This window comes from Heliconius melpomene, chromosome 21 (genome assembly GCF_056956725.1).
Source record: "Heliconius melpomene rosina isolate 202511_hmr_F chromosome 21, ASM5695672v1, whole genome shotgun sequence".
In the NCBI taxonomy this organism is placed as follows: domain Eukaryota; kingdom Metazoa; phylum Arthropoda; class Insecta; order Lepidoptera; family Nymphalidae; genus Heliconius; species Heliconius melpomene.
Genome location: NC_140409.1, coordinates 8771847 through 8795446, shown reverse-complemented (window position 1 = coordinate 8795446; position 23600 = coordinate 8771847). Strand labels below are relative to the sequence as shown.

At 31.8% G+C, this 23600-nt stretch overlaps 3 protein-coding genes across 3 annotated transcripts in view; 2 read left to right on the top strand and 1 right to left on the bottom strand.

Annotated features, from left to right (window-relative positions):
• Window positions 1-235: 235 nt before the first annotated feature.
• Window positions 236-11129, top strand: LOC146527154 (ATP-binding cassette sub-family F member 2). Its single transcript, XM_085205607.1, has 12 exons — window positions 236-370; window positions 586-751; window positions 1020-1226; window positions 2320-2508; window positions 2968-3111; window positions 4065-4188; window positions 4844-5042; window positions 5332-5511; window positions 6470-6610; window positions 6949-7140; window positions 8145-8348; window positions 8526-11129. Exons 2-12 carry the CDS (start codon window positions 601-603, stop codon window positions 8658-8660), a joined length of 1866 nt encoding a protein of 621 aa, XP_085061733.1. The 5' UTR covers window positions 236-370; window positions 586-600; the 3' UTR covers window positions 8661-11129.
• Window positions 11130-13025: 1896 nt separating this feature from the next.
• Window positions 13026-16079, top strand: LOC146527153 (ADP/ATP translocase-like). Its single transcript, XM_085205608.1, has 4 exons — window positions 13026-13338; window positions 13412-13673; window positions 13750-13975; window positions 15695-16079. The coding sequence occupies exons 1-4, from the start codon at window positions 13155-13157 to the stop codon at window positions 15935-15937; spliced, it is 915 nt and encodes a 304-aa protein (XP_085061734.1). The 5' UTR covers window positions 13026-13154; the 3' UTR covers window positions 15938-16079.
• Window positions 16080-16266: 187 nt separating this feature from the next.
• Window positions 16267-23600, bottom strand: part of Dhc1 (dynein axonemal heavy chain 1) — a 56720-nt gene continuing 49386 nt past the window's right edge. Inside the window, exons 38-47 of the mRNA XM_085206644.1 lie at window positions 22802-23596; window positions 21700-21948; window positions 19974-21542; window positions 19737-19905; window positions 19480-19632; window positions 18161-19136; window positions 17907-18063; window positions 17316-17468; window positions 16670-16802; window positions 16267-16590 (exon numbers count right to left, since the gene is read on the bottom strand). Of these exons, the coding sequence (XP_085062770.1) occupies window positions 16337-16590; window positions 16670-16802; window positions 17316-17468; window positions 17907-18063; window positions 18161-19136; window positions 19480-19632; window positions 19737-19905; window positions 19974-21542; window positions 21700-21948; window positions 22802-23596 (4608 nt within the window). The 3' untranslated portion in view covers window positions 16267-16336. The remainder of the gene's footprint in view (window positions 16591-16669; window positions 16803-17315; window positions 17469-17906; window positions 18064-18160; window positions 19137-19479; window positions 19633-19736; window positions 19906-19973; window positions 21543-21699; window positions 21949-22801; window positions 23597-23600) is intronic.

Below are 23600 nucleotides of genomic sequence, written 5' to 3'. Positions count from 1 at the left end.
CTTGTGATATTTTTTCTATGCTTATCTACTAATGAATTACTATATTTTACGTTTAAGAAAAAGTCAATTTAAAAATAAAATACCGTATCAAGTCTTTGTATATATCCTGTATCAGTGTTGCCCTAAATATAGTAAAGCTGATGTGAATTTTAATACAGAAAACATTAACCAATGGAAGCTGGGTAAAGACAAGTTTCTTATAAATTGCTATAACGTGATTGGTTGCTCAGTAGCTGCCATTCATCCAGCTGTTACTGTCAAAGCCGAATGGTCACAGACCGTCAAAGGCTTTTTAAATTGTCTTTCTTTTCTACGTGAAACTGCACGTGTAGACGCGGTCATATTGCTTATCACCGCAAAAAATTATTAGGTATAAATTCAATTTATGAATATCTGTACTATTTATTACGTTTTAACATGTTCACATAGTTATTTAAAATGAAATATCAATTATCCTGTCACAAGATTTAAGTGAAGTGGATTAAATAATGAGCATACAGTTTATTGCTTTAATACACAAGTTGGTGTGGATACTACACGAGTCGTTCACGTGCGAAATTTAATGGAAAATTTGTGAATCTATAGGTTAGTTTCGTCAAAATGCCGTCGGATGCAAAAAAACGAGCACAACAAAAGAAAAAAGACCAGGCGAACAATAGGAGCAAAAAGCCTGTGGCGAGAGTTACTAATGCGGAGACGAATGGCTCAGAAAACGGTACAGGGAAAGAAGAACGCGAGCTTACAGCTGAAGGTACGAGCCATTGTACTATATTTAATAGTTATTATAATTATAATTATTCAATTATTTATATAAGTTTATGATTATAAATTGAATTATTAACCAATGCAACATTTTAATTATGTATGACTTATGTTGTAAAAGTATAATATTCGAAATTTAAAAAAAAAAGATAATTAAACTATTGCAAGTTTTTAAACTACTTAAAATATAATAATGATTAGTAAATTTTTTTATGTAAAAAGACAAAACACATTTTAAACATTGACTTGTCTTGCAGAAGCACTATGTTTGAAGCTAGAAGCTGAAGCTAAAATGAATTCTGAAGCCAGATCTTGCACTGGATCTTTGGCAGTCCATCCACGTTCTAGAGATGTTAAGATAGCCAATTTTTCTATCACTTTTTATGGTAGTGAACTGCTTCAGGATACATTACTTGAATTGAATTGTGGCAGACGATATGGTCTTGTTGGACTCAATGGATGTGGTTAGTATTACCTTAATTCAATAAATATTATCAGTTTGCATTTAAGATTTTATTTTACATAATTGTATTATTAATACTCATAAATATTATTAAATTTAATTTGATATTTGTTATAATTGGTTTGCAAAGGTTATGGTATAGTGTTATTCTAAAAAAATCCAAAGCTGTGTATTTTTTATATAGGACCTTGGTAATGCCATGAGGCTTCTGTGCTGCAGTGGGACAGAGTCATGACTCTGAATGCACTAGTTGTGGGTTTATTCTACACTTGGGAAATTGCACAGTGCTTAACTTTAAACATTCTAGTCGTGGGTTTGATTTTCTTTGGGGTAATTTAATTATTTTAATTTTCTCACTCTGGCAACAAGACAAAACGCGATTAGCTGTTTGAGTTACAAAATTCAACAGAAAACACTAAAAATGAGGTTATATGTGCTATGCAGTATGAGGCTTCAAAAATATAAAAACAGATGGATCCTTTATTATAGCTTTTAATGAATATCATCATTATTATTTATTATTATGTCCTAAAAAAGCAAGCAAGCATTATGAATTGTTAATAAATACTTATATTTATAATAAAAACAATGGTTACATTTTACAATATTACAACAACAGACACTACAAAAGTGTTGTAATTGTGGTGATTTCTTGTTTCTTTATTTTAACATAATATTCATGGGCATGCTGAATTCTTTTATATATATTTATTGCGAAAACTAAACTAACGATAAATGCAAAGCTGATTAAAATAATGAGCTTTGCATTTATCAATTCATACCTTGGTTGCGAATGTGTTATATATTATTATGTTTCTGAATTAATACTGATAGGTACTGCAAACCTTTAAATTAAGACATTTGTATATATATTATTATTAATGTATATACTAATGGTTTTTTAGGCCTATGCCATGAGGCACACTGAATTAGAGACCTATTATGATTTTATTTTAAGTGGTTTTTAGTTATAAATGTGTAAAATGGCACAGTTCGGAAATAAACACTTTATTATTATTATATACTAATGGTTTTAGAGTGAAATTCCTATTTACCTTAAATTGATATTTAAACAATCTTTCACTTTTTAATAGGAAAGTCGTCATTACTATCAGCATTAGGTCGACGTGAAGTGCCTATTCCTGAACATATTGATATTTTCCACTTGACTCGTGAAATGCCAGCATCTGATAAAACTGCATTGAAATGTGTTATGGAAGTTGACGAAGAAAGAATTAAGCTAGAAAAATTAGCAGAAGAGTTAGCCCACTGTGAAGATGATGGTAAGTGCCGTAGAAATAGCAAATTTTACAGTAATATACATGTATTTATTTGTTTTCTTAAGAAATATAATAAATTAGCAATAAGACCGCCTTTGCACGCTTTAAATTTATTTTGAAAAACAGTCAATTCGGTTTTAGACTCACCTACCGAAGATCCCGTAACGATCTTTTCCTTTATTTAACATAAGTTCTTACTTCCCAAATCTCATAATTTACATAATCATATGCTTAGTTCACGCGGCGTATTTCAAAAAATGTGACAAAAATTAAATATAACTTTTTCTAGCTACAAGCTAGCAATTTCAGCGTAATAGCTGCACTCTATCTTGAGGAAAAGTCTTGACAGAGGGACTAATGGACAGATGGACTAAGAAATCCTATGAAAGTTTTGTTTTTTTCTTGTAGGTACAACAATTCAATAAAATATTTCTATCTATTTTATTTATCTTAATCAAACAGAGTCGCAAGAACAATTGCTGGATGTTTACGATCGTTTGGACGACCTGAGTGCTGATACAGCTGAAGCTCGTGCAGCTAACATTCTACATGGTCTTGGTTTTACCAAGGAAATGCAGCAGAAGGCCACTAAAGACTTTTCTGGAGGTAATCCTTTTTTATATCTATTCAAAGTTTAATGTAATAATAAGATTAAATTATTTTGAATTTAAAAAATCTTGAGATTTTGATTATGTGAAAAGCCAGCATTTAGCACTTGTCAGTGTCTTATTGTAATAACTCATGAAAAAGATTAATTATTGGTAACTTCCGTTGTCCTAAGGGCACAGAGTCTGACTGTAAACGCGATGATCGTAGGTTGGATTTCTACTCGGGACAATGAATTATATTATTTCCTCGCTTTGGTATAGTTTGGTATAATATAACACGCGGCGTTAAGTTCCGCCACTCAACTTTCATTGTCTCATTGTCTTAATATTTCTAAGTTCCCTCTGCCCACCTTGCTATGCCGGTTACAGCATATAACTAAAAAAAATAATTAAATAGGAAGTAGCTTCCTTTTGTGTGTTTTCAATAAAACATGAAATAACACTTAAAAAACAACATGGCTCAAAGTTGCATTGTGATTATTAGAAATCAGCGCACGATTGTGTAAAGCAAAGCAAGCAATCTACCTTCAATACAATCACTTGCTTTACAATAGGAAAGTCAATCATCAAAATTACAAAGGAGGCCGTCTTGGTGCAGGGCACAGCGTCTGATTCTTAACGCAATAGTTATGGGTTCAATTCTTATTTAGGGAATGAGAGCATGCGCATGCAACCCAACTTTGATGTCTTTATTTTTTACATTTTTGTAGTGCTATGCCATACTAAGTATAAAGAAATATCTTAGAGAATGTATACCATAAAGCTGTATAAAAAAATTATTATTAATAAAAAACATATAAGAGTTACCATTCCCACTAGGTAAAAATTTAATTTTATACGTTTTGTTAAATATTTTTCTATAACCTGAACAACCATGATAACCACAAAAGAATATTAAGTTTCCTTTTACAATAAATAGCTTTTGTGATATATTTGAATAATTATTGTTAGGTTGGCGTATGCGCATTGCGCTGGCGCGTGCGCTCTACGTGAAGCCGCATCTTCTGCTGCTGGACGAGCCGACCAACCACCTGGATCTAGACGCTTGCGTGTGGCTAGAGGAGGAGCTGAAACAGTAAAGTCCATTATATTATTAAAATAACACTTTAATATAATAATACACGGCGTCCTTACTCTGGAATCCAAAGATCGTGAAACCCGGCTTATATTTACATGATACTTTAAATCTACGGACCAATCTAAAACGCTTCAATACTGTAACTGTTTCTCTAATTCTTTAATTCGTGATATCATTACTGGTGCGAGTATTCCAAGATCATTTTATCATTTTTAAAGTGTTGTTCCACACTTAGGAAAGAAATTCAAAAGGTGCAAGTTCAAATCCCATGGCATTCAAATTATTATACTTTTTATATTTAACCCAAGATCTTTTAGAGATGTATTTTGGCAACAAATGGATTAGAGAGTTCAGAGAATTAGATTTACCATCAGACAGTATTTTAATAACGGAAGTCTCGACAACTTTACGTTTAAATAACCGAATGCTTTTCTAAAGAAAAACCGAGAGTGTCCTGTTCCTCCATTATAGATAGCTATATAATTATATTATGATACATGATACATGATATATATATACTATAGTAGAGAGATGGATATCACATTTATACTGTATATTTTTTAAAGTTATCGTGATAAATTTAAATGTCTTATTTTTTTGTTCTCATATATATATATTCTACCATAAAAAAACATAATTAAAATAATTTCAGATACAAACGTATCCTCGTCTTGATATCGCACTCGCAGGACTTTTTGAACGGTGTCTGTACCAACATAGTGCATATGAGCAAGAGACGCCTTAAATATTATACTGGTAATTACGAGGCGTTTGTACGCACCCGCATGGAGCTCTTGGAGAATCAAATGAAGCAGTACAACTGGGAACAGGATCAGATCGCTCATATGAAGGTTGGTTTTCTAAGGAAATTTAGCTTTCTCAACGTTGTTAGAGTTGACTATTTCATGATGTCATTGAATATGTTATGAGTTTGTTTGATTTCATGAAATGATCAACTGAATTTGATAATAATAATTATTGAATATTTAAAGATTTTGTCATTGATGTTAAGTCGAGTCGTAAAATAGAATGTAAGATAGAATATTGTCTTTTGATGTCAATTGACTTTTATTTATGTATGTGTAGTATAATAAATACAACTGTAAAATATATTTTTATTTTTTCAATTTTTGTTTTTAGAACTACATAGCGCGGTTTGGTCACGGTTCCGCAAAACTGGCCCGTCAAGCTCAATCTAAAGAGAAAACCCTCGCTAAAATGGTTGCCCAAGGCCTCACTGAAAAGGTTGTAGATGACAAAATACTTAATTTCTATTTCCCATCGTGCGGTAAAGTTCCGCCGCCTGTTATTATGGTTCAGGTATGTTATTTTTTTTTATTTTTAAGCAATAAAAAAAGATAGAAGTATGTTGAGGTTGTGAAACAATTAGAGTTAATTTATTTGCTAAAATTTATTAATTAAAAATCAGTAAACACATTAAAAGGCGTTATGGGTGCGAAAATTGCGTGGGGAACAGAAGGTCATGACACTAGGACAAAGAAGTAAAAAAAAAAGAATATTATAAAAGTAAAAAGTACATTGAATTACTTCAAGAACTTGAATCTCATTTTTATTCCAGTCTATTAGATATAATAGACTGGAATAAAAGCTTAAGTGATAAGTCAATAAACACAATGATTCATGATGACAACGAATTTCTGAAATAGGTAAAAAATTCTGTAGAAGAACTTTTTAAACATAACTTTTATTGCTATTGTTAATTTAAGCTATTTTTGTTACAGTATATAGGTTTTCTTAGTATTATAGTTTTAATTCGACTTTATTAAAATGTGTATAATGGAGAGATAGATAAGGGATAATTAGTATAATTGTTATTTCCACAAATTTCTGACAGAAATTATTGTCAGATAGTTCATATATTTCAGAAGAAACTCTTTTTTCCCATTAAGACAGTCCGATTCCCACTTAACGCCTACTTCCTAGCCCAATGCCTTAGAAGGTATTGTGTGTTGAGTGGCGGAATTCAATGCCGCGCTTTACTTCATTATCAGAGCGAGCAAATGAAAATATTTAAAACTTCATTCTTCCGAGTGGGAATCGAACCAACAACAGTCGTGCTTACTGTCGCACGCCTATGCACCTGCATCAGAACGGCCTCAAAATATGTCATAAAAAACTCACTTGTTTAAGGCTACAATGAAACCATTTTCGATTTGCTACTTAAGATTCTATGGAATTATTTGTACAATATATAATGTTACTATTGATTATTATTGATAAAAAAAAAACAGAGATTACAAATTATTTTATATTTCAGAATGTATCGTTCAGATATTCTGATAACACACCCTGGATTTATAAGAACTTAGAGTTTGGTATTGATCTTGACACACGGCTAGCTTTGGTCGGCCCCAATGGTGCTGGCAAATCTACACTGCTTAAACTGCTCTATGGAGATGTAAGTGTTTTTTTTATAGAGTAACCTTCTTTAAATTTCTGTAGTGGCGAATAAAAAATAAATGCGAATCTTTATTAAAGATACCCATAAAAGATTTATTTAATTATTAATTAATATAAATAAAAAAATAAACCTTAGAATCACTCATGAGACCATAAACCAATGTATGAAAATGAGTAACAACTAATAAGGAACATATTCCTCAAGGATGAAGTTAGTTATTTAGATTTTCTTTATATCAGACTTACTGCATCGACGATAATAATTTGCGAGTTTAATCTTAAATTAAAATTAGTTTTTTTAATATAAGAGATATTAATTGACAAACCTGTTCACAGCTTGTACCAAGTACAGGTATGATCCGTAAGAACTCTCACCTGAGAATTGGTCGCTACCATCAACATTTACATGAGCTTCTGGACCTTGACTTGTCTCCACTTGACTATATGATGAAACAGTTCCCAGACGTGCGTGAGCGAGAGGAAATGAGAAAAATTATTGGGCGTTACGGTCTCACTGGTAGACAACAGGTAGAATGTCATACCGCTTTATTCTATTATTCTAAATTTTATGTATTTTACTTCCTAATAACACTAAAACATCGTTGTTCATTATATATATATATATATATATACAGGTGTCCCAGGAGTCAACGATAAAACGAAACCAGGTGATAGATCAAGTCGTGACAGTTATGAGAAAAATATAAAAAAAAATGCTGCAGCTAGAATGTATCGGAAAAGATATCAAAACGCTGAACGTCATCCCGATTATCGTGTATTTGGATTTTTCTCTCTTCAACAAAAAAGTAATCCAGCAAGTATCGTACCATTTCGGAATCCAGATTAAATGCGCCAACTTTTAAAGTTACTTGCAAAAACAGTGTAGTACATTTTTTTTACAGTACAGTCGGTTAAAGTTGAGTGTAGTAAATATTTTGAATTTAATGTTTGGCAAAAACATGATATTTTATTGAAAACTGATGCAGGTATGTTTCAATCTTAAACTGTAATTCACAGAAGGGTTAGTCATGATTACATTACAGAAAAAAAAATTAAGAAAGAGTAATATTTGTACTCCTGGGACTTGAAAAACCATCACAGGGTGTCGGTTTTTCCGATATTTCTTAAAATCAATATAATATGAAAAATACATGACAAAGATTTTTTTTTATATTTTTCTCATAACTGTCACGACTTGATCTATCACCTGGTTTCGTTTTATCGTTGACTCCTGGGACACCCTGTATATATATATATATATATATATAAATATAATATATGGACCGTTTATTTTGAGAGTGGTGTAAGTCCATTTTCTTTTGTTTTGAGTAAATTAAAGGTTAGTATGTCGATGATTATTGCAATTTCATTTACCGACCGATTTTAAGTGGTTCAAAACATGGGATTTTTTTGAGAAATTAAACACGAACTAGTTATATATAAAAAAATTACATAAAATTAAGCGTGAATTACGTGACTGCTCATTTTTTTTAAAAATGGACTTTTTTAATTTAAGTTTAATTTGACCACAGGTATGCCCAATGCGTCAGTTATCCGACGGTCAGCGTTGTCGCGTAGTGTTCGCGTGGCTCGCTTGGCAGACACCGCACTTGCTGCTCCTCGACGAACCCACTAACCATCTGGATATGGAGACTATAGACGCTTTGGGAGACGCCATCAATGAGTTTGATGGTGGCATGGTCCTCGTGAGTCACGACTTCAGGCTAATTAATCAGGTAAGCAATTTTTTTTCTATGCTCAATTTTCGAGACAGCCCTTAATTTAACACCACGTTTTGATTTTTAGTAGGAATTGAAATCATACGGGTTGCATTTATGGACAAAAGCTGTGCTTCTGCAGCACGATGCTCATATATAAAAACAAATTATTTAACAATATATTTGTTTTTACAGGTGGCTGAGGAAATTTGGATCTGTGAAAATGGCACCGTAACGAAATGGCAAGGTGGCATTCTCAAATACAAGGATCACCTCAAGTCCAAGATCCTCAAGGAGAACGCGGCGAATGCCGCCAAAATTCGCAAATAAAGCAATAATAGATAAATTATTATTTAGATAAATGTTGCAAATGCCTTCAAACATCAGTTAATTAGGCTAATCAATAATCACACTCTTAGAAATTTCCATTTTAGAATATATATATGCAAAACTTAAATTTACCACAAGTATTTAACACTTTCACAATATAACTCCTTAAATCTACCTGACCTACACTGCTACTGCATATGCTAATTTCACAAATTGTCGTTGACAATAAATGTTATTTTTTTGTATTAATATTAGTTTATATTTTATAATAATGCCGGCTGTTTATTTGAATATATTAATTTATACTGATCTGTGTTGCACCAATTGCATATTACAAGTAATCTTTTTGCACAGCCATCAGTAATGCTAAATGACTAGTTTAGTGTATTTGACTTTAAGTTTGACATACTTAATAAATATATTGAGTTATTTCAGAGACCGGACTACCATACATAAATTATGTAACACGTATTTCATTACTTACTTTTTGTTTTATTTATCTTCTATTTCTTGAGCTTCTCAATTGATTACGTTCAATGAATAAAAAATTGAGGCCAGTCGTGGTGCAGGGGCACAGAGCGTGACTGTAAAACCGACTAGTTGTGAGTTCAATCTCCATTCCAGGAGATGAAATATTTAAATTTATATTTCCATTTCTTCGCTTTGGTCTCGAGGCAAAATTTGGCAGAAAATGGGGAACAGTGTCCCTCTGGCTACCCAGCCGTGTGCGGGATACAACGTAAAGCTGTTTATTTTATTTGTTTAAAAAATATTAATAGTTGTCAGATTAAGCAAGATCCCTTCAGATAATTGTCTGATTATGAGATAGCACATATATGGCATGATGATGGACCATATATATCTTATTGACGAGTTTGAATATTTGAAATACTCAAACTCGTCAGATTGATTGAATGATCTTGATTCTTCCCTCCCCATCTACTAGTAATTATTAAATTAATATAGCAATTAAGTTAGCTGAAATTATATTTTGAATTTTTGTATATTATATTTTGAAATGTGACGTCACTAATATTACGACCCCTTTTTATCCCTCGTCACATAATGTCACACGTGTCACGAAATGTATGAAGGGCCCTAAGTGCATCTAGATATCGTCGCTGTCAGTGCAGAACCTTGTATTTTTCGAAAATGTTAAACTATTTTTCCCTCTATCTCCTAGTGAAATAATAAATTCGCTTGTGAACACTGTGTCGGTAAAACAAGTTCAATCTCAGTACTTTTTTTATAGTTTTTTTACTGTCTACTGTAAAAAACGTATTTATGAATTTAGTATTTCCCGTACTGACGCCGACGATAATATATTCTATTTAATCCAATTATAATAATAATCTTTCGTTTTATCCTTATGACCCAGTAATTATATACTTTTAAGCTATATTTTTATTGAATTTTTACAGTTAATTGTCAATTGTATATAATAATGAAATACACATGTATGCTTTATATACTTTGAAGACGATGTGGCAGTTGTTCCACACACTGACTGTATAAGCGATGGTTGTGGATTCGATATCCACTCAGGGAATATTTTTTTTTATTTCTCCGCCCTGGAAATGCAAAACGCGACCTTCTGTCACTAACCACGCAATGTCTTGAATTTCTGCGGGAAAAAGTTAACTATGTTAACACTAGGTTCCTGACTTGCTGCCTACCCTGCTAGGCTAGGCTTTGTGGGTAACGGCGTAAAGCTGAATAAAAGTATATACTTATTTTTTTTTAACAATTTTGTCATTGAATTATAAAAAGAAAATGATTAGTCCCTTGCTTTCTTTTATTTGCAAATGTGTCTTTTATTATAAATTGATTTTAATTGATTGTATTTTCACTAATTATGGTTTTAAGTCTTGCGATAACGGAAAATGGCTTTTATATCTTTAATGAAATCTGTTTTATTATTTTATTCACTAACTAAACACCGACTTAATACACTAAATGTCGTAAATCAATATTTAATTGATTCGATATGAAACCCAGTTGGGGATATTGAGTTCAAATTTCTATGTAAGAAATATACGAGACTTATTATTTTCTGAGTTTGCTGCAGTAAACTGATTATTATATCATTTTAGTAAATCTTGTTTGTGCTTTTTCTGGTACCTTTACCGATTTTCTCATAGTATTAATGACATGATATCGAATCTATTAAATATTTTAGCGATAATAATAATTATTTATAAAAAAAACAATTCTAAAATCACCAAGGCTGTTGTAATGATGCAGGTGTGCATAAAGGCAGCCAAATATTGATCTGTACAAACAGACATTGTGATCAATATAGTAATTGTAATATATCCGCTTTTAATTATATAAATAGTGATTGTAACACATACGGTGCCTATTACACTAGCGTACGCGGTCTGGACTGCCACCTACTAAACAAATTGTCATATTTCATACACTTGGACGATTTTTCAATAATAATAAATATTAATATTATTTGGTTTCTATTCGTGTTTTTTTTTCTCTCATTATTCATCAGTAGGTTTAGACGGAATGTATCGAAATTTCGTGAAATATTTAAATTAGTTGGACTTATTTTAAAAATAATCGTTCTTTGAAATTATTTCAGTAGTCTACCTCTACTTAAGCTTTATTTTTCTCACGCCGCCATTTTGAAATATTATGTCTTCTTGTTAAAGCTTTGTTATTATCTTACCATTTTCGACGTAGCAGCATAATTTTTTTGGTTAGTACTCTTGAATGGTATACTAGAGGTACGGTTTCAAATCGTGCTACGTTAATTTTTCGCCAATTAAGTAATTTAAGTTGTAAATGAATATTTCATCACACCTACGATGAAGTAAATAAACAGTTATTGATACTTAAATCTTTTCTTATGCCTCTTTATATATTAGATAAACAACGTCCATTAGCATTTGCTTCATGTTGCAAAAGGATCGTGAAGTCTTTGTTAGCTTCGTGTTTTAACAAATTTAGATTAAGAATTAAATGTCTATGATTAAGTACTAAAGATAAGTTATTAATTGAACTACGATCAATAGTTAATAAAAAATACTGTGATATAAATGGGTGAGTATTAAAAAATAAAAGTAAGTGGACCATCAGCCAAGTGCTTATATCGAAATATTTTATTTTTATTGTCTTTCCGGCCAATATGTAGTTTGGTAGTTTGATGAAATATTCTTTGATTGGCATACGTTAATGTAAAAGGCGCTATACTAGTGGTCTTGTGACAGGTAGTCGTCTGTAACGGTAGCTAAATAAAAGCAATAACTAGCCTTATTCAGAATACTTTGTATTGGATTTTCATATTATTTATCATACTCAATAAATAAAATTACAAAATGATTTCAATATACAAGAGTTTGATTAGAAATGCTTTTTTACCATGTTTATATTTTACCCAATTTTACTATACCTATTACCCGAATTTAGGTTTACCTAATATAAACATACAAAAGAGCTTATGCATATTTAATATTATTGATATTGGCATTTTTTTTTTCAACGAATTTTACATAGAATAAAAAAATATCTATTCCTCTATTATATAAATTATCTAACGGATTTTAGTGTATCTCTCATCAACAGACAAAGTGCTTCCAAGAGGAAGCGTAAGCGAAATTAAAAGTCTAACCCCTCGTACACACGGGAGGTAAAAAGAAGCGGCGTAAAAACCCGGCGAAAGAGATTTTATATCGCGTACAATTTACATGTTCATACCATATATCACTGCAGTAAGACGAGTAAATGTTTAATGCAGAACGACAAGCAATAACGATTTTTTAATTCATTAATTTCAATTTTAACCTTATATTTATAATTCCTTGTTTATAACTAAATTTCCTTCGCGGGAAAGCGGAGAACGGAGTGTCAACACTAGTGTGTGCGTGATACAGCGTGAAAATAAAAAAAAAAAAACATCTGTATTGTTGTTTGCTTAATACCTGACAATTTACTTTAGTGATTACTAATGATCTTAGAAGATACCGGGTACCATAAATAGAAAATGGATACAAGTCCATCGATTTAATGATACTAAATATAATGAACAGTTCATTACAGTATCGAGTTCCTTAACAGTTTCAGCCTTTAGCCAGTTCAACGCTTCCTCGACGTAAATTCCTAAAGGTTTAACATCGTAATATAGGGAAATGTACATTTGTGTAAGTATCATTATTAAAACTTTATGTCAAAAACTGTAGTTAATTTGAGCAAATTAGGAAGAGAATTGACACAACCAATTACAATGATATATTTTCTATATTTTTAACAATTTCACTTTTATCTTACTCTAGCCATCTAACTTCTTTATAACAAATGTATTCTAATTTTGAACAATAAAAAGTATATAATACATCTTTCATGTGCCGAAAATCTGTCAATTTGATATGTTACATGTTTTTAAGAAAATTTAAACAACGCAGCTATACAAAATTATCTTATAATAGTTATAGTTGAAACATTGTAATGGTTTATGCTAGTGAATAATTATCAAATAATAGAAAAATGTCTAAGGATAAAGAGCCCAAAGAGGCCAAGACTCAGTCAAGTGCCTTTCTTAAAGATTTCTTGGCTGGTGGGATATCAGCAGCTGTTTCGAAAACCGCCATGGCCCCCATGGAGCGAGTGAAGCTCATTTTACAAGTGCAACATGTTTCCAAGCAAATAGCAGCAGATAAGCGATATAAAGGTTTTATTTTAGTTATGACTAATATACATATATCTATAAGCAAGCATTATATTAACCTCCAAATAAATTGCAGGAATTGTTGATGCGTTCATCCGTATTCCTCGGGAGCAAGGTATCGGGTCACTGTGGCGAGGAAATTTAGCAAATGTCATTAGATACTTTCCGACTCAAGCATTAAATTTCGCTTTTAAAGACGTATATAAAAAAATCTTTCTCGAAGGTGTTGACAAAAATACGCAGTTCTGGAGATATTTTGCTGGAAATTTAGCGTCAGGTGGCGCGGCCGGTGCCACTTCTTTGTGTTTTGTGTATCCATTAGATTTTGCCCGAACTAGGTCTGTATAATTTCTACTTAGTTGCTAAGGTTCATACTAGAAACCGAGTAAATTAATCGCAAATTTATTATTTTAGGTTAGCCGCCGATGTTGGTAAAGGCAAAGCCAAGGAATTCAACGGCCTGATAGATTGTTTGCTTAAAACAATAAAATCTGATGGTCCAATGGGCTGGTACAGGGGTTTCGTTGTATCTGTGCAAGGAATTATAATTTATCGTGCTACTTACTTCGGATTGTTCGATACTGCAAAAGGAATGATGCCTAAAAATACTTCGCTATTTGTTACATGGTTGATCGCTCAGGTTATTATTATTATTTTTACTATTATATTCGTATGTTGTTGTAAAATTATATTTGGACCCTAATAAGCAGAAAAGTTTCAAGTTATAAAAAATAATAAAAATAGAGTTTTTATTTTCATGTTAAAAATCTTTATTTAACTGCGAAAATCTATCCATAGATATTTGAAAAATTATAATAAAAAAACTGCAATTCACGTTATTTAACCGCGTCCGACAAATAACACTTTGCTAGTAAATTCTTAATTTACTAAAAGGTGTCGAGTACCTACGTTACATCTGTTTTTATTCTACTCCTTGTATTTTTGTCATTTGATATTTTTGTATTTTTCTTATTTGACACCCTAAGATTGACCCTTGAGATAGATGTTATTATGGTTTAGTAGGTATCTTCTCTAAGTCTAAGTCAATTCAATCAATGTATCAATTGTATTAGATGTTTTCTTTTTATATCTTATCTTATGTTTTTGTCGCTTTGTAAAAGTCAGTTTATTATTTACGTAAATATAGTTATTAGTATAAATTAAAATTAAATTAGCTTCACGCTGTATTGTAGTATCTATGTAGGAATAGGGAATCTAGTGTTGAGACACTCCGTTACCCACTTTCCGTCGAGTTTGAAGGCATTGCGTGTTAAGAGTTGAGTCGGATCACAACACCGCACGTTGCCTGGACACCAGAGCAAAGAAATGGAAATATAAATTTAAATAAATATAAATAATGAAAATATTTCATTTTCTCGAGATATACTTAAGACCATTAAATATATTTTATTTGTAGTATAAGAATTAAATTAATTAATTCTAAGACTAATAGAAGGGACGGGCAGGAAATAGATACTAATTTGAGGATTAAATTCGATTATCATTATTATAAATCTAGAGGGCCATCCAAATGTTTACTATTTTTTTATTTTTTATTTGAATATATCCAAAACTCGTGAAACTCGTACTATCAACACAAACCTAACGACGCATCATCTATATATATAAAAGGACTTGTCCTCACTGACTGAGGTAAGACGTACGCACAGCCATAACCGCTGTGCGTAGAAGCGTTAAATTTGGGCAGATGTTTACTTTCGTAATCTGGACATCCACTAAGAAGGGATTTTGAAAAATTTTAACCCTAAAGGGGCGAAATAGGGGTTGAAAGTTTGTATGGAAAAAAAATTAAATCGGCACCGATTTTTATAAAATTTGAAATTCAGACTCTTAAAAGTATTTAATTGAATACATGTTTCATAGTTTTCTAGAATTCTTCCCCTAAGGGTGCAAATAAGGGGTTGAAAGTTTGTATGGAAAAATCTTTAAAACGCCACCGATTATTATAAAATTTTTAATTTAGACTCTTAAAAATATTTAATTGAACAATTGTTTCATGGTTTTCTAGAATTCACCCCTAAGGGTGCAGATAAGGGGTTGAAAGTTAGTATGGAAAAATCTTGAAATCGCCACCGATTTTTATTAAATTTGAAATCTGACTCTCAAAAATATTTCATTAAACACATGTTTCGTGGTTTATTAGAATTCACCCCTAATTACGCAAGCGAAGCTGTGCGCGTCCGATAGTTTATTAATATCGGTTCAATGGTTTAAAATGTTATCAAGGTCCACTGATCAGTTTATCTGAGAAATGTTTAATTTATGTTTATTTTAATCAAATTAATTTTCTGTTACTGTGTGTGCTAAAAATTATGATTTTTATCTTGTGATATTTTAGACGGTAACTACCATTGCTGGGATCTCATCATACCCTCTAGATACTGTAAGAAGGCGAATGATGATGCAGTCTGGTCGACCGATACATGAACGTCAATACAAGAGTACCGTACATTGTTGGGCAACAATTCTTAAAACAGAAGGCCCTGGAGCATTCTTTAAAGGAGCATTCTCAAATGTTTTGAGAGGGGCTGGCGGTGCCTTCGTCTTGGTGCTTTACGGCGAAATCAAGAAACTACTCTGAACTTGTAAAGTTTTCTTAGTGGTGTTCTTTATGGTACAATAACAACTTCATAAAATTTGCTGCAATATTTGTGTAACGTTTATGTAATTGTCTATTTTGAAATTTTAATACATTAATTATCATTAAATTCTTACTACTAGGACTGTTTCAATTTTATTTACAACCTTGACATACTTAACTCTGTTTATTTACAAATTGGCGATTGAGTTCATTATTTTAGATTGTGTCAGCTCTAGTGCCAAACTAGTTGTTTTTTTTTCTTTAACTTTTAATATATTATTTAAGTATATATCGGAAATATAAAAGAAATCGATAGTTTAATATTATTTGTTTAATCGTCATATATACTTATAGGTACAACTATTACTAGCAACAATAATATTAATGCACTTGACATATCTATTTAATGTCACATAAAAGGGCGACTCCCCTCAGAGTCCAGTGTCTGGGATTGCTGTCGGTTTCAAAGTCTATGGAGCCTACGTATTTGGCGTCGGTGCGTTGTGGTTTTCTATAAATTGGACACTCGTATAGGCGGGGATCCTTGCCAGCGGTTGTGTTTATAGCAAATATGTATATAACTGGCATCTGCTCATATAAAACTTTTGGTTTCGACTCAATAAGTTTCCCAGATTTGCGATCGAGTGAAGCTCCTGCAAAACAAGTATTCGTATTAGTTTTTACAATTTTGAAATTTATTTTAAATAGAAAAAAAAGTTAAATTAAGAATACCTTCAAGAAATAGTCCGTACACGTACACTCCTTCTGTTGGCCCTTCGTGTACGTCTTCACGGTTCAATTTTGTAATATGGTTCTGCAATACCACAGAATCTAGAGCCCATCCTTTATGACTACGTGTGACTTCCTAACAATAAATTAGAATAACTTTATCAAAAAAGAAACTTTGAGCAAAAACATTGAATATATGATGAATACAGATACAAATATACTTATATATTTATTATTAAATAAAATATATTTATGAAACAAATATACAGTGAAACAAAGTGATATGGGAGTGAAAGTAGGTAATGCTCATTGCATCATCAGAATGCGAGTTGCAGGCATTAGTCACCAGTCTAAAAGAAAGATGAATGCTGTGGAGATGCGATTTCTTCCTAGGATATGCGGTGTCAGCTTAGCTGATCAAATCCGCAATGAAGAGATACACAGAATGGCAGGGATTAGCGAGGATGTCACGGTGAGAATGAAGAAGAACATGCTGAACTGATTTGGGCATTCTCATTTTTTTTTTGATTTGTTTAATTTAAATATATACAAAGATTATAATTATAACATATGTTATACCTGCATTGTATAAGAGAATATATCAAAATTGGTGTATAAAAGATAACATTTAAAACATAATATACTGTACCTGTCTCATAGCAGTAAGAAATCCTTGAGGATTAAAAAATCCAGTCATCCAAAATGTATGAGGTCTTCCATTTTTTAACCAAGCACGATATTGTTGTTCACGTTCTAATAATTCTGTGTACCAAAAACCTAACGTAGCTGATTCCCATGACACCTATAAAAAGGTATTAAATATACATTTTAATTTATATATATAAAACACTCACTCATCACGAAATCTCAGAAACTATATGTTCTAGGAATCTCAAATTTTGAGTTATTTATAGGTGCTCGCTAAGACGGGAATTTACAATATTCTTCTCCTGAGGGGATGAAATAGGGGTTGAAAGTTTGTATGGAAAAAAAATTAAATCGTCATCGATTTTTATAAATATTTGAAATTTAGATTTTTAAAAATATTCAATGTAATATTTTTAAAAATCTAAATTTCACACAACACGTGTTTCATGGTTTATTAGGATTCACCCTCTAAACTGACAATATTTTCATAAATATATTTAATAAATGTTCGTATAGTTCAAGCGGGCGAAGCCGCCCAAGTCCACTAGTAATGTTATAAAATCATTAATAGGTTAATTATTTAGATTTTTACCTTCAGCCACTGTTGTGGAATACGGGCGTCATACATGGCATCTAAGGATTCTCGAAGTCCTTGACTCATGACAATCGTTCCATCGATTGCCAATTTTAAGTCGCATAGTGTTGTAAATACTGTTTTTATCACACGTTGTATTCGATCTATCTCTTGCCTGAAATAGTTCAAATATAATCAAGTAGACATTGTAAAATATATTTTAATTATTACTAATATACATTATGTATGGATGTTGTATATTTTTTACTCACCGTAGGAAAATATTCATTGGAAGAAAGGCACCCATTTTGTGAAGTGCATCTCGAACCTCAAAACTAATATATTGCTTAGGTAATTTTTCTAACATATCTTCTGCCAATCGATAAACAATACTTTCCCTAGTTTCTCCACCTTGACTACCACCTTCTTTAGGTTGCACACTCAAAATAGTGTCCAAAATATCTTTTGCACTGTTGATCTGGTACGTGATATCAGCGTTACCATGTAATCCGAATACTTCAGGTGTGTCAGTTAGAGGTAATTGATTAATATAATCAACGTAACCCTGTAAATTTCTGGTTTGAGGAACTTTATATCCTTTATAGAATTCAAAGCCAGGTCGGAGTAAAACATCACAAAACCACACATTAGTAAAAGTTGTTAATAGCCGTTTATCGAAATCGTCTGTTACTCGACCACCATATTGAACTTCACCAAGCATATAACAAATGGTCGGCCATGAAATTCCTTTTTTTGGATCTATTTCATCTAAATGATTTTGTATAAACTGAACACTCGCTGCGTAATCTGCTTGATTAAATTCATATGGTATGTTCCAGCCCAAAGGCCCAAATTTTCTTCTTTCTTGAACAATTGTATGTAAAAATGCTACTGCATATAAAAGTGGTGGCCATTGTGTTAAGGAGGAGTAATCTAATGTGTCTTGTGTTATGTTTTGGTATGTCCTCTTCATACTGGCTCTTATGCCTTGAGGAGGTTCGTTTGTGAATTTGATTGCCATCTGCAGTAAGCCTATTGGAAAGTCCGTATGAACTTCAGTGGTAAGCCATAGACGAAAAGATTCTTGAATATGCTCGGTTTCGATTAATGCATCCATCGCTTCCACACAAAATGGCAATGACAAATGAATATTCTGCAGTAAAACCCAACCACCTTCATTCATTGAATCAGATATCATTTTCCGAGCTACGATTTCTTGTCCCTGGCCCATGGAAACGGCCTTAAGTACTTAAAAGAGTAATTTAATAGCTTATCACATTATTATTTATTTTTAACTTAGCTATAAAAATAAATATCACATAATGAGTGAAAAAAGAACTCTATTTTGCTAAAAAAATATTACATAGGTATCGTACTTCGTATTATTACCATATTATTATTATTATAAGATAACAATTTTTTTTTTACATTTTTACTAATTAATATGGGAGATATTTTTTGTTTGTTTCTATTCTTATTAACGTTTAATATACTAGGAATTATATATATTTATTTTCCTCAAAGAGAAAAAAACATCCACGTAGCATTATAAGTAAAATTTGAAAGTAAAATAAATAGTGTAAAATGTTACCTATTTCTTTGGATTTTGCTAGTGATGCAATTTGAGCAGATGGATCTGATCCGATAGACAATATGCAGATCAGTGGAGTGCGCGGTTCTGATTCCGCCCACGTTGTTTCTAAATTAAGAATACATCCTTCGCCATATTCTGAACCGAGAGAATCTATTCGAATATTATAGTTTACGTTAGTAAAAAAACTAGATAATGAAATATGTTAACGAAGCAGATATTACTATATTAACGATGCAGATTTTAAAAAAACTAACCAACTATATATTTTCTTGCTTGGGAAAGTGTTCTATCCGGGCTCCAAGATCTTATAAGAAGGAGTTTTCGGAAAACATCAAGACTTTCATGAAACCCACTGGGAATAATTTCTTCTTCTGGCTTTGCTTTTTCATACCAAACTCGCCATTCCTTTTCATTCGTGGTTATCTTTAAAAAAATATAATTTTACAAAATACAATATTAACACATATACCAATATGATGCAAGTTACTTACTTTGCTCAATACCTCAGAGAAATATTTAATTTTACTGATTTCAACAAGATTAAGCCATGTTATATCCAGAATCCATCTAAATGGTTTTGGCGTAACTGCATTCAAGTCTAGCGATGCTCCTCCTTTTACAAAGGCCATAAATTCATCATGAGATATGAGTCCTCGTTGACAATCTATTTTCATAGCGAGCATGAGTGTAAATAAAGATTTATGTCTTTCATATAAACTACGTAATGTAAATGCCCATACTTCGTGAGTTAAGTATTTAAGAATAATATTAATCCTCTCTTCTGTAATATTACTTTTAGCAGATTTTGTTATGGAGTTATCAAATATATTAAGAAACTGTTTTAAAGAGTTTTGGTACATAATATTAACATTGCTCATTTCAACAATCAAAAAATACAGTATAGAACCTCTTGCTGCTACTGCTCTAAATTCTTCCCTCGCTTTTATAATCTTCTTCTCAGTCACTTCTGCAACTTTTAATTTTTCATTAACTTCCTCAGCTGTGGATTTTGTGATTTGTAAAACCTGAATCAAAGCTTCATCATCTACTAAAGACCCCACAGAAGAAGTCAAACGACATAGCAAATTACTTTCTAATTCTTTCATACTCCTTTGATTTTTCATTACTGATTCAAAAAGAGCTACTCGTTCTTCTTCAAGGTCAGATTTTTCCATCAATATAACTCTTCCAAGTAATTGATCTTCTAAGCCTTGCATTGTTACTGTAAAATCAATAATAGACGTTTTTGCGCTTATTTCAGGAGAATAAGCAGGATTTGGTAACTTAGTAGTTATATACAACATAAAACCAGGCATAACATCACATTCTTTGTCACCAACTATAACTTTTTCTATTGAACCAGATTTAATGAAATTCTTTTCAAGCACGTTATCTATGACTGGATCCAATTCTACCCCCACGTCCTCTATTAATAAAGGCCTTCCTAACGATAAACTGTCTTCTAAATGAGTTCGGAAATATTTATGATTTAGAGAGGTAATTTGGAGTTCATTTGACGATTCTTTGTTTTTGATCCAATTTTTGCCTTGGCTTTGAGGGTCCACTAAAAGAGGATAAGAGCTTGATTTAGTCACAATTAAAGCATTTTGAACAGATAAATCATCATTTGGTAGTCCTTGAAGAGTCCATTCGGATATTGTCGCATTTTCTACTAACATATTTGTAATGTTTAAATTATCTGTCACTGGTATTTGTTTACTTTTTAATATTTCCATCCAAGTATTAAACAAGCTATTTCTGAACTCTTGATTATACGGACCACAATACGATAAGAAACCTGTAGCTAGCACGACATCTCCAACTAATCTTCCCAGTTGTTTTTTGAATTCTTTACTTTGTTGAGTCCATCTTATTTTTTCTCCTCCTAAACCATTAATTAATTGAGTTGCCGCTGTCATTTTTCTTAAACAAATATTGGCGGCATCGGTTAATTGCTGCTTTTCGGAAACAGCAGTTTCATATTGTTCCTTGACTTTTCTAAGAGACATCTCACGATCTTCCAGTTGTCTTTCAGCTGATGCTAAATCTTCCATTGCAACCTTAAAATAATAATACAACAATATAGATATATTTTTTCTATTGAATAATATATTTTAATTTTTGATTATTTATTACGACTTATTATTCGTACTTTAATACATTGTTTCGCAAATTTTATTGTAACAATTTATAAAAATACTTAAAAATTACTGTTACCTTTAACCTTGCCTCCTGCAACATTAAACTGGCCTTTAAAGGTAACACTTCTTTATTGACACTGTGGAAAAATGCCATTGCTTTAGTCCATGACAATAAGCCGGCTACATCACCACAAACTCGCTTTGCAGTATCCATATTATAATCTTCCATCTCAAAATATGGTACAAGATGTTCAACCATTTCATTATTTATTATATCTTTTGGATAATTCTGTAGTTGAAGTAGAAAAGTAGTACTTGCCATCATCTAAAATATATATTATAGAGATTATAATATGTATATATAACTTATATTTAAAATCAATATATTATAGTATTTAGAAACACGCAAGCACAACTGTGCAGACACGTAAAATTAAGTACTCTTTTGCTAATATTTAAGAATTAAGTGAAATAATGTTATTTAACCGTAATAAAAGGAAGTATTTTCTTAGTCTCATTTTGTTTGATGTGATAACTCTATAACGATTTATAGAGTTATCACTTATAGAGTTATCGATATAAATACCGGTAGCACGCCCGGAAAAAACATGACGTATTGGTACATTCCACCTGATCCGAGCGTACCAGTAAGAGCTCGTAACAAGCGATGTAGAGGCACGATCGGCCTAACGTTCGGCTTGTGACGCATCTATAGATTCATTGTTGCTTGTAATTGAAGAGCACATTGTTACTTGTAAATAACCGTTCCCATTAAGATACTTTCGTTTCCCAATTCGTCTTAATGTGTCGTAAATGGCTTTTAGTAATGTAGGTTGCACTTTGGTCAAAAGTCCCAGGCACTACTTCGAGCTCCTTCCCATGAAGGATGTTTCTTCCCTTATTTATTGACCAATTGTACTCCTTATGTTTAAGAGTTAAGAGCGTCGCGTAATAAAAAATATTTTAAATATTTTTTTAAATATAGATATTGTTTAATGTACAAATTAATTTATATAGTTTCAATTGATATTATAATAAACGTGTATATAATATGTGTGTTTTTTACTTTTTATTACACATTGCTTATATCAGCACATACAATAATTGTTTATTAAAATAAATATATATAATATATTACCACTGTTTTGATATATTATAAGCCTATATTAAATACTTACTTTTAAAGACTCAGCCCATGAAGGCTTAGGACATGGTGCAGCTGTATCAGGAATTAGCGGATGTAATCTTCTTTGAAAAAGAATTAATACGCAGTCCATAATTCTCATAATAAGATGAGGTGGACGACCTAATTTTCTAACCGTTGCTATATGTGCTGGTTTAATTGTATTTAGAGCAGCTTCTGCTTCTTCTAGCGCTGGCTTAGCAGCTTCTAATTTTATTTCAGCTTTTTCTTTTTCTTCTGCTATAAAAGCCACTAGAGCTTCTGCCTTCTCTTTGACAATTTGAACTTGATTTTTAACAATTTCGGCCTGCATCGCTCGATCAGTGACCTCGGAAAGAACTCGATCAGCCTTTTCTGAAGCCAAAGCTAAATCCTGTTCCATAACAGCTAGATCTTTTTTTAAAACTTCAACAGATATAGACGCTTCCCGTAGTTTTTCTAAGCCCGTATCCATCCTTAACGCACCATCTCCTAATTCTTTTTGTTTCATTTGATAAATTGTTTTATATCCACCGATAAAACTTAGATATGATTTGGGTGTGACATGAGAGGATCGTCGAAATCGTTGAAAATATTCTGAAGATACTGTCGATACGACATCTTGTATAGTGCCTAAGACGGTTACAAGTTCTTTTTTAACTTCTATTGTACATTCAATTTCAAAATCTGTTAGAAAATGATCAGCAACAGATACGAGAGCATCTTTGGGCCATGGTTGAAACCAATCTATGGTGCAACCTGATATAAGAGCAGGAAAACGTAATGCTCTATATCTAAATGCTTCGCTTACCTAA

Excerpts from the sequence above, each read along its gene's own strand:
- LOC146527154 (XM_085205607.1), top strand. The coding sequence starts at position 601 with ATGCCGTCGGATGCAAAAAAACGAGCACAACAAAAGAAAAAAGACCAG. Across the intron at positions 5,043-5,331 it reads ATCAGATCGCTCATATGAAG|AACTACATAGCGCGGTTTGG; the intron begins GTTGGTTTTCTA and ends TTTTGTTTTTAG. Across the intron at positions 8,349-8,525 it reads ACTTCAGGCTAATTAATCAG|GTGGCTGAGGAAATTTGGAT; the intron begins GTAAGCAATTTT and ends TTGTTTTTACAG.
- LOC146527153 (XM_085205608.1), top strand. The coding sequence starts at position 13,155 with ATGTCTAAGGATAAAGAGCCCAAAGAGGCCAAGACTCAGTCAAGTGCC. Across the intron at positions 13,339-13,411 it reads AGCAGATAAGCGATATAAAG|GAATTGTTGATGCGTTCATC; the intron begins GTTTTATTTTAG and ends AATAAATTGCAG. Across the intron at positions 13,976-15,694 it reads TTACATGGTTGATCGCTCAG|ACGGTAACTACCATTGCTGG; the intron begins GTTATTATTATT and ends GTGATATTTTAG.